The sequence below is a fragment of the Chiloscyllium plagiosum genome, chromosome 10, assembly GCF_004010195.1.
Source record: "Chiloscyllium plagiosum isolate BGI_BamShark_2017 chromosome 10, ASM401019v2, whole genome shotgun sequence".
NCBI classification, from domain to species: Eukaryota; Metazoa; Chordata; class Chondrichthyes; order Orectolobiformes; family Hemiscylliidae; genus Chiloscyllium; species Chiloscyllium plagiosum.
Window position 1 is genome coordinate 61,636,029 of NC_057719.1, and position 14,820 is coordinate 61,650,848.

At 39.9% G+C, this 14,820-nt stretch overlaps 1 protein-coding gene across 5 annotated transcripts in view; it reads right to left on the bottom strand.

The window, feature by feature from the left end:
• akap6 (A kinase (PRKA) anchor protein 6) overlaps window positions 1–14,820 on the bottom strand; it is a 410,503-nt gene that overhangs the window by 248,310 nt on the left and 147,373 nt on the right. For all 5 annotated transcript variants that reach the window (XM_043697895.1, XM_043697890.1, XM_043697891.1 and 2 more), the window contains one exon: window positions 3,790–5,787. In XM_043697895.1, coding sequence (XP_043553830.1) covers window positions 3,790–5,787 — 1,998 coding nt within the window. The remainder of the gene's footprint in view (window positions 1–3,789; window positions 5,788–14,820) is intronic.

The window sequence follows — 14,820 nt, forward strand, 5'->3', positions numbered from 1 at the left end:
AAGAGATATGGAACTAAGCATCTCCAGTCACTGTATTGTGGTAGCCTACAGAGAAACCTCTTTTGGAAGGATAGGTAGCCAAGTGAACTCTTCTGATTCCAAACCTGGGTCAAAGTCTCAGACTTGAATTTTGTAGATTTAATGTTTAAGTGTTGATCAAGGCAGAATATGCCTCTTGAACAGATTAATCATGTGTACAACATGACTGTTTGACTAAATTAATCAGTAATATATTCTTTTGCACAAACATCATGACTTTGAACCAATTCTATACATGGAATATAGCAGGTTGAGGGATGGCATTATAGAGGTTTATAAAATCATGAGGCAATAGATAAAATGAATAGTAAAGGTCTTTTTCCTAGAGTTGAGGAGTTCAAAACTAGAGGGCATAATTTTAAGGTGAGAGGAGAAAGATTTAAAAGGGACCTGAGGGGCAACGTTTTCATTCAGAGGGTGGTTTATATATGGAGTGGAATGTCAGAGGAAGAGGTAAATGCAGGTACAGTTACAACATTTGGATAGATACATGAATACGAAAGGTTTAGAAGGATATGGCAAATGTAGGCAAATGGAACTAGTTTTGTTTGGGAAACTTGGTCGGCATGGACAAGTTGAACCAAGAGGTCTGGTTCCTTACTGTATGACTCTATGATTATGACTATGACATAAAAACAGGGAGCAAGGGGTCCTCTTGTGGCACAAGGGTACTGTCCCTTCCAAGGGACTCAGGTTCAAGTCTCACCTGCTCCAGAGGTGTGTAATAATATATCTGAATGGATTGATTAGAAAAAATAGGTTAAATTTAAAAGAAAATAAGTAGAGGGAGCACCTGTAATACTGAGTGTAGGCTGAGAGATATAAGACTGAGTAAGCCAATAAAACCTCTCCACAGTGAAAACTGTGTACCTTAGTTTCTCACTCAGAAACTGGCTTTGATTATTTTAACACTTTGATTCCCTGACAGACCAAAATTCTGCCTGCACAACCTTAGTAGATTCAATATTTCTTATCCATCGCCTTCTGGGGAAGAGAATTACAACAATTCACAGCCCCTTAAGAGAACAAATTTTCCCTCAGCTCAGTCCTAAATGCTCATTTCCTTTACCTGAAATCGTTACCTTTTGTTCTAGATTCCCAGACAGGGGAAACAACCTCTGATTATGTGCATTGTCAAGACTCTACCTAAACCTGAATGTTTCTCAGATAATCTAATTTTTTTCTAAACTCCAAAAAATATAGATCCAATTTGCTCAGCATTTTATCATAGGACATCACTCTGAACCCAGGGACCAGTCTGGTGAACCTTCAATGTATTACCTCCAATGCAAGTATACGCATCCTTAAATGACGAGAGTAAATTTGCACACATATTCCAGGAATGGCCCACTGTTCTGAAGTTCCAGCAGGGAGAAGATATGTGCTTTATATACACTTTTCATTAGGGATTGCAGACCTCAGATTGGAGCAATAGGAGGCCCCACCAACCTGGCAGGCAAGTCACCTTAGCTTCCCATTCGGAAAACTTTCTCACTCGCTGGGCCTTAACTGGTGGTGTGTTCAGAAGGCCTATAGACCTTTACACACAGAACTTAATTGGTGAAGTACTGCGAAGGGGTGCCCAAGCCCTTCTCATCACCTCTTCCATCATCTCTCAGCATGGGAAAGATTAAACCTTTAATCTTATATTAGTAATACTCAATGTATATTGCTTTCTTATACAGTAAACATTTTTGTTTAGAATACAAAATCCAGTGCCTTAATTTGTTACACTTTATAACAGATTTGAATTTTTTTTATAAGTTAATGGTTTCCCTTAAGATCATAAACAAACTACTGCATATTTGGTTGCCATGGATCACACTGCCACCCACCAGCTTCCACAAGCTGCAGCTGCAATATATTACCTGTCACACCATTTTTAAAAATTTAACTATTTTTGTTTCAGACAAACTATTATCTGTAGCTGTATTTCATAACTATGTTTAACTGGTTATGGTTCAAATTTAATAAATATCTATATCCACCAGTCCTGGTTTAAACATTTTTTTTAATGCATGAGGTCATCACTGGCTGGGCCAGCATTAATAGCCCATCTCTAATTGCTCAGAGGGCATTTAAGAGTCAACCACTTTGCTGTGGGTCTGGAGTCACATATTGGTCAAACCAGGTAAGGATGGCAGTTTCCCTCCCTAAAAGATATTAGTGAACCAGATGGGTTTCCCTCATAATTAATGGTGATCTTAAGATTCTTAATTCCAGATTCTTATGGAATTCAATTTCCACCATCTGCCATAGCAGGAGTTGAACCCAGATCCCCAGGGCATTAACTGAGTCTCTGAAATAACAGCCCAATGATAATGTCACTAGACCATCACCTCCCATCTACTGCAATGGCAACTGTTTAAGAGATAACCTATCGAAATTCATGAATGAATCATCTAGGTTCATTCTAACTAATGCCTTTGAAAACCTATCAGCTATTGGAGGCTGAAGAAAAGGTATTACATCCAGCATCTCCTTCCACCAAAGTTAATTGTTCAAAATTCTCAAGTTATAACTTGTTCCTTATCACACATCAGACTTGTTGTTTTCACTCTGCTCCGGTTCCTTGATTCCATGTTTCTATATACTTTGTTTTCATTCCATGGTGATAATTAAATTTCTACCCGATGAAGCCAGGCTAGAAAATATTTGCTGCCAAGGATAATCACAGAGAGGTGTACCTTAGTGGTCTACAGTGAAATATTGCCATTATTCCTGATGAAGACCTTAATTGATTCTCTCACTACTCAGATGCTGCCTGACCTGTTGTGCTTTTCCAGCACCACTCTCGACTTTCATCTCCAGCATCCACAGTCCTCACTTCTACGACAGTGAAATACATGTTCTCCGTTTTATTAACTAGTTACTATTTCATTGTTTTAACAAACTTCTTCAGTTTTATCATTAGTTTGTCCATCATTCTTTCCAAATATTATAATTAAAGAGTTATGTGGGCATGAAGGCCATTTGGAGTGAGGGTGAAGGGGAACCAATCAGCCATTCTTACACATTTACTGAATGTGTGCAGTTGAGCAACGTTTTATGAAAGCAAAATTCAACAAAGTAGCACAAATAAAATAAATGGGAGTGTTAGGCTACTCCCAAAAATTTTGCAGTTATGGACAATCCAAGGTAAATCTACGGTTTTCAGATGTATAGATTTGTGAAATTATAAAAAGACCAGTTATGATCTTTATTTTTATATTAGTCAATATAATTACTCAGTGTAAAGTTGTGCAACTTAATTTCAAAGATAGATTCCTTGAAAAAAGCATCCACATAAACTTGTATGATAAACATGACCAATAGTTTCAGTCCTACATGAAATAACTTTAGACAGATTCAAATCAATATCAGCCCTTGCACAAAACTGTGATTTCACTCAGATCAAACAATTGTAGATGTTAAAGTAGAAAACTTCAAGTCAAGAGAATGCGACATGACTGTGAAAATATAATGAAGTCTCACTGTTGGGAAAAGTATCTTTGAAATTTAAGCACAAATGGAAGTCATATCAATTTTCTCATGTCTCTCTCTTTTCTACGAGGAGGAGCTTCACCAGGTGAAAGACCTGGAGGAACTTGACACTAACTAAAATGGAAATATTCCATTTGTCAAAATCAACATTTAATTTATCAACAAACATACAAAATTTCATGAAGATTCAGGAAGTAAGATATTTAAAATCAGAAGATATTTTATGTATTCAAACAATTACAGAATATAAATCACCAACTAGTTTACCTCAATTTTTTCCCATACGTCACTGTTATTCTGCTTCTGCTGAATATCCTGCTGAAGCTGTTGAACCAGAGTTGATTTAGGAGAAGCACAGTCTAAGGCATTCTTTGGCATCTGTGTTAACCAGTGATGTGAGAGTTGGGTAGTAGTGTAGTGCTTAGCAGTTGTGTCTGCTATTGACAACTCATCATCGGACGGGATGTTGCTGAGTGGACCTGACTCAATGCTATCATCCAAGGAGGAAGCGACATCACTGGAGGAAGATGGAGATATAGTTCCAGTTTTAAGGAGGTATTTCTTGTTTTCGTTGTGAATTAATGGAATTGCCTCATTCATAGAATTTGCTTCTGACAGCTCCCAATCTTCAATGTTCTGAAATGTTTCACCTGGAGAATGATGTGACAACAGCTTTGTCAAATTCTCTAGCTTCAAAGTTAATCCTTCAGTTTCTTTCAGGTGCGACGGAAGAGCCAAATACTCATTCGATTCAAACCAAATGTCAGCTGAATGATTTTCAGTGGTTTTATTTTGGCTTGAATGATTTTGTGTCCTTGGTTGCTGTTGTAGCAAAGATAGAGTGGGGATAAAGCCAGAAGAATCTATCCTGGTCTCATTTTGTAGCACATGTAAAGATAATTGGGCAGGCATTGATTCAGAGGAACTCCGACTAATCAGTGGCTGCTTCTTATACTCATTAGAAGACTCTTGATCTTGATACCATGCGGAAATGTTAATTGGCTCACAACTATCCTCACACTTTACAGTAAATGAGTCAGAACTATTGTTATTCTCACTAGTTGGTATTTTTGTATGAGGAGGACAACATGGATGGAAATTCTTCAGTTTACCTGTGGTATCTAGTTGCTTCTGATATGGGGACGTCTGTCTGGAGAATAAGGAAATGTCACTTTGTGTATTTTGCACAGAACTGATATTTTGCACTAAAGGTTCTCGATCATGTGATGTGGGGCTTCTTGCAGACTCTTTGTTAGATTGCCTAAAATCATGAAGGTCGCATGATTTCCAAATAGCTGGAGACTTTTTTTGATGTTGTTCATTGGTTTTATTTCGATCTAATGTGGTCTTTTTAAAATTACATTGAGAAGAAGAACTTGGGTATCCATTGTCTGTACCACTTGTTTTGTTTAACTCATCACATGAGTAACTGACAGCAGCATTTGCAGTGCTTGGGTAGGATGAATCTAGGTCGAGCCAAAGTCTGGACTTGTCAGGATGATCAAAGAGGGATGGTGTACTTCTGCTCATTTCTGCCTTGTGCAGGAGAATAGAAGGTGAAATTCTGCAGCAGCTAACCTCCAGATCATCTTTAGATATTTCATTTAGGTACAAAGCTCTTTTGGGTAAGGAAGGTTGTGTCAGAGACTCTGCGTTATAATTGAAACAATCTTTAATTGGTCTTTTTGGTATTGTGTTTTCACAGTGGTTACTACTTGCATTACAAGAATGTACTTGCACATGTCTCTTGGTTTCCAAGACATCAGTATTAGTGTCAGAAAATACTTTCTGTCTGGAGTTTCTAATTTCTTTTTGGGTTCTTGTACACTCCATTGGAGGACTTTGAGGCAGGGCTGGTTGATTTGCTGATGTGGGTGACAGCTTGGAGTTTGCCACGCCTTTCTTGTCCTGTACCAAGGTTTGATGAACTGTGCATGTTAAGTGACTTTCACCACTAGCCTTAATTTCTTCCTGCCTGGAAGTGGAATGATCATTTGCAACAGAAAGTAGCCCCATGTTGCCAATCAACTCTGGAAAGCCATTTTCCAGGTCAGCACAGTTCCAATGCTCAAGCGGTTTTGGTTTAGCCCTGGCAGCTGAACTGGAGGTCATGGTAGCCTCCGGGCCACAGGGCACGTCTTCACTTGGACTGTAGCCAGACAGTTCGAAGGCAGTGATACCACAATCCAAAGAAAAGTAGTCTTGAGAACATTTAATGGTCAGCTGACCTGCATCATCAACTTCAGTCAGAGTGTCCAAACAGGTCTGCAGAAAGAAAATGTAAAAAAGCCTTCATAAACTAAATGTACATTCTAAATTCTGTTCTGAATGTTAATGTCTCATTACTTAATATATATAGTACACATTAAAAATGTTGCTAAAGCAACACAATTGTAAATAAACAAAATACATATGCATGAAGTAACTGGTACAAGCCTCAAAGGTCTGTGATAACCAGAGGATATAACTTTGAATTTTACAAACATAACTTTTGCAAACATAATGTTTAGACACACAAACTCGGGTCACATATTTATTGTGCTTTGAAAGTATACCCTTAAATTTAGGGTAAAATAAAGGGGGTTGTATGAACTGTTCTGAATATGCATAACATTAGCCTTTGGTTGTTTGATTGTTAAACCTTAAGAAAGGACTAGCTCATTTTAGTGGGTAGAAGGTGCAATCTGCCTACTCTTGGAGACAATGGTAACAGGTTCTATGTTTACAATGAATAGATTCTGAGTCTTCTAGAGTCCCACAAAGATGTAGCAGATATCAGATTGCAAACTGTTGAACAGTAAACTTTCTATTTATTTCTGACATGAAAGAGAGTTGAACCTAGGAATGGCTAATCAGCATTTCAATATGTTTTATTTTGCCATAGGGAGGATAGCAGTATAATCCATTCTGAGATCTGGTTACAGGATTCCTTTCAATTGAATGTGTATCAAAGACAGACAGCAGTTTCGTATGGTTAGCAGAAAAAAGAGGCAACTTTGGTTGACAAGAATTCACAACATGGTCTCTCATCAAACAGATGTGAACTAGGGAATCTGGGAGATGCAAAAGAATCATCAGAATAAGCTTTACCTGCTGGTGGTGGACTAAAGAACACTTGGAAAACTGAGAAAAACACATGTGAAGGGTCACTCAAAACCACTACTTGGCAAAACTAGTATACAGGAATTCATTAGAAACTACGAACAGCTATGAACAGTTTACTACTATTAGAACTTGAAATAACTGCACAGAGGCTGATATCCCATCACCAAGTCACTCTTTATTTACATGTGCACATTACATGGGCTCTGACCAGCGAGCTTAGAGCCAGTCCTTAGAATGGATACTCTCCTGTTTATTTATTTTTTTCCTTTTTTTATGTACGAAAGACACTATGTCTTTGTGATATCATTTCCAACCTCAGGGAGAAAAGAAAACGTAAAGAAAAATGTAGCACTTAGAAATGACTATTTAGGATGAACTGTGAAATAATTCCACAGAGGCCAGTATCCCATCACCAAGTCACCCTTTATTTACATGTGCACATTACATGGGCTCTAACCAGCGAGCTTAGAGCCAGTCCTTAGAATGTGTAGACTCTACTGTTTATTGTTTTTTCTTTTTTTAATTTTATTTAATTTATTTTTAAAAATTACCCCCACCCTACCGCCTAACTGCAGTGGTGCTTATTAATTCCCCCACACCCATATTGTGTGTGTGCAGGTGTGAGACACAGTGAAAAACACAAGGTGCATGAAACTTTATTCAATTTCCACCACCAGGAAGAAAAGAAACACCCCAGGGACCAATGACAAGCAGTGCCCTTCACATCAAACGGCAGTGCTGTGTGATCAAACCAGTGAAAGGGAGGGTAGGGACTAAATCAAAATAGAGTTGGAGGGAGAAATAATACACTCCACTCCCTGCGGCGCCCACCTCTCCCCTTCACATCAAACGGCAAACTCTACTTTTATTGCTTTTTCCGTCTCCAAGTTGCCCTTTATTTACATGTACATAGTCTGAGACACTGATCCAGCTCCTTCAGAGCCAGCTCTCAGAGTGAACAGAACCCATGACACTCCTGTTAATTTCTTTTTTCCTAAAAAAACCACCACACTATCGCCTAACTGCGGTAGAATTACCCCCACACTGCCGCCTAACTGCGTTAGAACTCTACTGTTTATCTTTTTTACTGAGTGAGGGCTGGCAACACACCTGAGAACACTCCAGTTTTTTTTAACACCCACACTACCGCCTAACTGCGGTAGTATTCAATTTCCACCACCAGGAAGATAGGAAAACACCCAAGTGGCCAATGACAAGCACTGCCCTTCACATCAAAGGGCAGTGCTGTGTGATCAAAACAGTGAAGGGGAGGGTAGGGACTAAATCAAAATAGAGTTGGAGGGAGAAATAATGCACTCCACTCCCTGTGGCGCCCACTTCTCCCTGAACAACTCCAGGGTGTTGGTCGACACCGCGTGCTCCTTCTCCAAGGACACCCGGGCTCTAACGTAAAATTCTACTGTTTATTTTTTTTTCCTGGTTATATTTTTTCTTTTTTTTTCTTTTTTTATTTTTCTTTTTTTAAATTTAACCCCCACACTACCACCTAAGTACGGTAGTGCTTATTTTTTTCCCCAGCACCCATGGTGTGTGTGTATACGTGTGAAACACAGTGAAAGACACAAAGTGCACGAATCTTTATTCAAATTCCACCACCAGGAAGATAGGAAAACATCCGGGTGGCCAGTGACAAACACTGCCCTTCACATCAAGGGACAGTGCTGTGTGATCAAAACAGTGAAGGGGAGGGTAGGGACTCAATCAAAATAGAGTTGGAGGGAGAAATGATGCACTCCACTCCCTGCGGCGCCCACCTCTCCCTGAACAACTCCAAGGTGTGGGTCGACACCGCGTGCTCCTTCTCCAAGGACACCCGGGCCCTAACGTAAAATTCTACTGTTTATTTTCTTTTTTTCTTTCTTTTTTTTTCTTTTTTTGCAAGTGTGAGACACAGTGAGAGACACAAGGTGCACGAATCTTTATTCAAATTCCACCATCAGGAAGATAGGAAAACACCCGGGTGGCCAGTAACAAACACTGCCCTTCACATCAAAGGGCAGTGCTGTGTGATCAAAAACAGTGAGGGGGAGGGTAGGGACTAAATCAAAATAGAGTTGGAGGGAGAAACGATGCACTCCACTCCCTGCGGCGCCCACCTCTCCCTGAACAACTCCAGGGTGTTGGTGGACACCGCGTGCTCCTTCTCCAAGGACACCCGGGCTCTAACATAAAATTCTACTGTTTATTTTTTTTTTATCCCCGCCACACCTGTTTTTTTTATTTTTACCCCCACACTACCACCTGAATGTGGTAGTGCTTATTTTTTTCCAGCACCCATGTTGTGTGTGTGTAGGTGTGAGACACAGTGAAAGTCACAAAGTGCATGAATCTTTATTCAATTTCCACCACCAGGAAGACAGGAAAACACCCGGGTGGCCAGTGACAAGCACTGCCCTTCACATCAAGGGACAGTGCTGTGTGATCAAAACAGTGAAGGGGAGGGTAGGGACTAAATCAAAATAGAATTGGAGGGAGAAATGATGCACTCCACTCCCTGCGGCGCCCACCTCTCCCTGAACAACTCCAAGGTGTGGGTCGACACCGCGTGCTCCTTCTCCAAGGACACTCGGGCCCTAACGTAAAATTCTACTGTTTATTTATTTATTTTTTTAAAAATTTAACCCCCACACTACCACCCAAGTGCGGTAGTGCTTATTTTTTCCCCAGCACCCATGGTGTGTGTAGTGCTGTGTGATCAACACAGTGGAGGGGAGGGTAGGGACTAAATCAAAATAGAATTGGAGGGAGAAATGATGCACTCCACTCCCTGCGGCGCCCACCTCTCCCTGAACAACTCCAAGGTGTTGGTCGACACCGCGTGCTCCTTCTCCAAGGACACCCGGGCCCTAACGTAAAATTCTACTGTTTATTTTTTTTTTTTTTTTTTCTTTTTTTTTCTTTCTTTCCTGTTCTTTTTTTCTTATTAACCCCCACACTACCACCTAAGTGCGGTAGTGCTTATTTTATCCCCAGCACCCATGGTGTGTGTGTGCAGGTGTGAGACACAGTGAAAGACACAAAGTGCACCAATCTTTATTCAATTTCCACCACCAGGAAGATAGGAAAACACCCGGGTGGCCAGTGACAAGCACTGCCCTTCACACCAAGGGACAGTGCTGTGTGATCAAAACAGTGAAGGGGAGGGTAGGGACTAAATCAAAATAGAATTGGAGGGAGAAATGATGCACTCCACTCCCTGCGGCGCCCACCTCTCCCTGAACAACTCCAAGGTGTTGGTCGACACCGCGTGCTCCTTCTCCAAGGACACCCGGGCCCTAACGTAAAATTCTACTGTTTATATCAGTTAGCTAGGGCTTCCTGATTGGTCCAGGTTAACAAGCCCAATCAAGGATATCATAGTCAATAAGATCCACCTGGCCCTTGTTCCAATCACTACAGATCTGTGATTCCTGCAAAAAGTGTTGTGAGATAACTATCAAACGGGAACATTCCATAAAATGCTGTTTAGTCAATAGTCCTTCCGATCATTTGTTTTAGTAACAGTTTTAAAATATGAAGTCTTGCTTTGTCATTCTTTTCAACTTTGCATTGAAATTTAGAATTTCTTTTCAAGTTGTAGTCCTTACAGAGTCTGACCAAATTAAGAATATGACGAATAATACATTTTTCAATGTGTAAGACTTATTTTAATCACTTCAGTTTCTTTATTATACTTAATTGATGATTGATAATATTACCAGGATTTTTAAGCAAGTCATCAGTCATAACATCATACATAGTTTAATAAGAATTGTATCTGGAATTTAAACCAGAGCAATCCTGTTGTAAAAACTGATCTGGTTCTGTTGTGCAGAAAATCTGGCTCCTTACCTGGTATCACGTTATTAACATTCCAGACGCATTGTAATGTGTTGAATCTTAATTTCTACCTGAAATGGCCTATGAAACTACAGTTTAAGGGAAGTTAGGGGTGGACAAGAAATGCTAGCCTTGCTAGGAGCACCCAAATTCCATGAAAGAATAAAGAAGAAGAAATTACTTACAAGTTGACCAACATCTGGGAGCTTCTAACAATGGATTGCAGAACTACCTGGACAGATACGTCACCCACATGGAAGTTCTGATTTGTTACTGTGTGGGTCCCCCCATTTGTGATTCCAATCTCTGAGCCTGGCTTAGTAACGAAGACATCTTGTAACTCGTTGTGCCTGCAGAAGTGCTGAAAGTAACTCCATCTCCTAAAATTTGTTCAATTGATCAGACCACAGGGCCTGAACCTCCTTCTTTAACATGAATAGCTCACTAATGACCACATATTATCTGTTGATGACCAGTATCAAGTGATTTAGTATTTTGGGGCATTTTAATCAGACATTCTGAAGTTTTAAATCGATCTGATAGCATCAGTCAAGAAAACAATAGACTCCACGCCATCAGCTACATCTGCCCTGAAACTTAAAGCCTTGAAGCCTATTTCTGAAGCATCTTAAATTCACTTGAATAGCAAACTGATCATCTGTCTGCAAACAATGCCAGAAACTGCAGTCACACTTTGCTGCCTCAGCTTCAACTTTGAAGGAACTCTACAACTCCTCACTTCTGCGTTATGACTGTGAGATGGCCATGAACTGATCAATATGCTGTTTGATTCCAATATTCACATACAGGCAACTCCTTTCTTTTACTGTATCTTTATTGTGTGCATCGTAAAGTCACAGAAGATCACTGTGGGATTGAATGCGGGAGCAAATAATAATACTGGGAAATCTAAATTAGAGTCGGCTGCAAGTGACTTAGAATTTGCTTGATACAGTGCAAGGGTCTGAGAAACAGGCCTCAGTCTTTTCAAAATTAAAACTATTCAGTTTATGTGCAGGAGCCAAACAAAAACAGATGAGTTGAGTCTGCCTCTTTCTCCTGGCTCTGACATTTTTGTTTACAATGAGAAAATGGCAAATGAAATTTAAAGTAGATAAATGCAAAGCAATACACGGAGGATGACAAAAAAGTAAGTAAAACATTAAATACATGAATAGTGATTTAATAGCTAAGGTTGAAATGAAAGATACTCAGCAATTTCAGGGAGAGTTTATAAGAAACCAAATCAAAGTCACAATAATTAGAATATTGAACATGATGTGGAGGTGCTGGTGTTGGACTGGGATGTACAAAGTTAAAAATCACACAACACCAGATTATAGTCCAACAGGTTTAATTGGAAGCACACTAGCTTTTGGAGCGCCGCTCCTTCATCAGGTGATCAGGTCAATCACCTGATGAAGGAGCGGCGCTCCAAAAGCTAGTGTGCTTCCAATTAAACCTGTTGGACTATAACCTGGTGTTGTGTGATTTTTAACCTAGAATATTGAACTTCATATACAGATGTAAAACAGAAGTCAAAGGAAGGTATTATGTTCTGTTCATATCTCATTCTGCAATTACATTCAGTTAAGGTCACTGGCACAAGGAAGACATTGAAGCACCGGTGTGTCCTGAGGTTAATTCATGCAAGATAAGCTGCAGGAAAATATCTGGAATCTTGGAATCTTCAGTTTTGAAAGTGGATGTGTAAGAGATAATCTTATGAAGTGTATAATTCAATTGTCATTAGAGAAAAGGGCAATGCGGAAAATTCACTTCAATTGAATTGAAAGTTAAGATAAGAAAAAGTGGTTCAGGCAGATGTGAAACATATTTTGGACCAAATATTTTCTTCATGCAATGAGAGATTTGTGCATAAAAATATTCTTGGGTATAACAGTGGGATCATTTTAGAAAGAATTGAATTCTACAAAAGCTTCCTCATTTCTATAGATCTTGTAATCATAAGATTCATGCTCCATGTTAAGTCAACCGACCCAGGATACCAGTTGGAACACTATAGCTGGGTATTACACTTAAAAGGGGAGGAGGAAATCTCTTCACTAACCAATGACTTCTTGTGCACACTTTGTACATGTATGCTAGATATTTTCCAATCAGCCTTTTTTGAGAGATGTTATTACACATCAGTGGTGCAAGTGGAGCTTGAATCCTGGCCTCCTGGTCAACTGATAGGGACACCACTACTTTGTTACAACAGCAACCCTCTCCCCCTTCCTCCCCCCCCCCCCCCACCAAGTATAACATTTATTCAGTTAACAGCTTGAAGCTCGAGTCAGTCCAATATTTGCATTACTGATGTTTTCTCAACATCATCAGCAATGTTATTACACAACTCTGGAGCAGTTCGGACTTGAATTCAAGTCTTCTGGCTCAGAGGTAGGGGCACAACACTGTACCACAAAAGCCCTCTCAAAAGCCATGTGTGGGTGGGATTAATTACAGTTACTGTCAAAATTGTCTACCTCGGTTCACACCTGAAGCACAGATCAAAGGGTTCTTGTCACACAGTGGTAGTGTCCCTGTCTTTGAGCCAGGAAGCCCAGGTTCATGTCCCATCTGTTTCAGATATGCATAACAACATGTCTGAGCAATCTGATTTAAAAATATCCAGATCGAAACTCTATCTCAACAAGGATCATGGTATAGGAAAAGCCAGACAAAATCAGTTTGAGACTTAGCATTCTTACTTCTTATAGACATTAAATTTGATAGAATACAGTCTGTGAGGCTTCTCTTCTAACATTAATGTATATGTTTGGAGGATATCATGAAAAACCCACTGAAGTGCACCTCACAAAATTACTACATGCATTCCCCAGTCAGAAGCTCTAAATGAATGCACAATGTAGCAACTGAAATAAATGTATCTCTTACAGACCAACTAATTTGTTTGAATTCTTAGCTCTGCAATCTTAGAAACAGTATCCTTTTGAATTAGACCTCAAGACAGAAGTGAAAAAAGTAAGCAAGGGAAAAGGCATGCCTTGCTGTGTCTGTGTGTATGTATTTGTATTCGTGTGTCGTGAACAGGTGGGAGTAAATGAAACTCTGTGATTAAAATAACTGTGGCCTGCAGCTAAGTCTGGAGGGTAAGAAGGAAATTCAAATTAGCAAACATTTTGAGAGCCCTGATGAGGAAAATGCATTTGATGTGGTCTACATGGTATTTATCAATGTTTTTGACAAGGTCTTTCATGGCAGGCTGGTCAAGAAGGTAAACAGCCCATGGGTTCCAAGCTAAAGTGATATGTTACTGTGCCTGGAAGTCTGTTTCCAGTGGGTTTCAGAAGGCTGTGTAATGAGGCAGACTTGATTAGGAAGCTTAATGTGAATGAACCCTAGGGGTCAGTGACCATAATATGATAGAATTTGCCATGCAGCTGAGAGGGAGACACTGGAATCAGATGTAACTGTCTTCCTAATGAGTGAAGGTAACTACAAAGACATGAAGGAGGAGCCAGCCAGTGTTGCTTGAAAGGAGACGCTAGCAGGGAATACAATGGAACAGCAATGGTAGGAGTTTTTGGGGGTAATTCAGAAGGCACAGCAGAAATTCATTGAGGGAACCATGGCTGACAAGGTAAGTCAGAGATAAAACAAAAGCAAAAGATAAAGCATACAATGTGGTGAATATTAGTGGGAAGCCAAAAGATTAAAAATCCTTTAAAAAGTAGCAGAGGATAATTAAAAAAGCAATAAGGGGGGAGAAGGTGAAATATGAGAGACAGTTTCCACCCTCCTACTTGCCACCTCCTGATGCTGCCTGGTTTGCTGTGTTCTTCCAGCCTCCTGCTTGTCTACAGTGGATTCCGGTATCTGCAGTGTTTTTTGTCTCTAACTAGATTTGTACCACTGCAAAGTCTCTTTAAAGGATGCCCACTTTGAAGAAGTTCTCTGCCTCCCTCAGACTTGACTGCAACTCCCTTTACATCTACCCCCAGTCCTATAGACTTCTCCACCTCCTGATGCTGCCTGGCTTGTTATGCTCTTCCAGCTTCCTGCTTGACCAAAGTAATATAAAGGAAAATTGCAAGAATTTCTTTAGATATGTAAGAGGTAAGCGAGCGGTAAGAGTAACATTGGATTGCTGAAAATGACACTGGAGAAATAGTAAAGGGAACAAAGAAATGGCAGAGGACCTGAATAAGTACTTTGTATGAGTTTTTACAGTGGAAGACATCAGCAGCATACCAGAACTTCAAGAGACTCAAGAGCAGAGATGGGTATAGTGACTGCGACTCAGATAAAGATAAAAGGTCTGTAAGTGGATAAATCACCCAGACCAGATGGACTACACCCCAGAGTTCTAAAGGACATAGCTGAGAG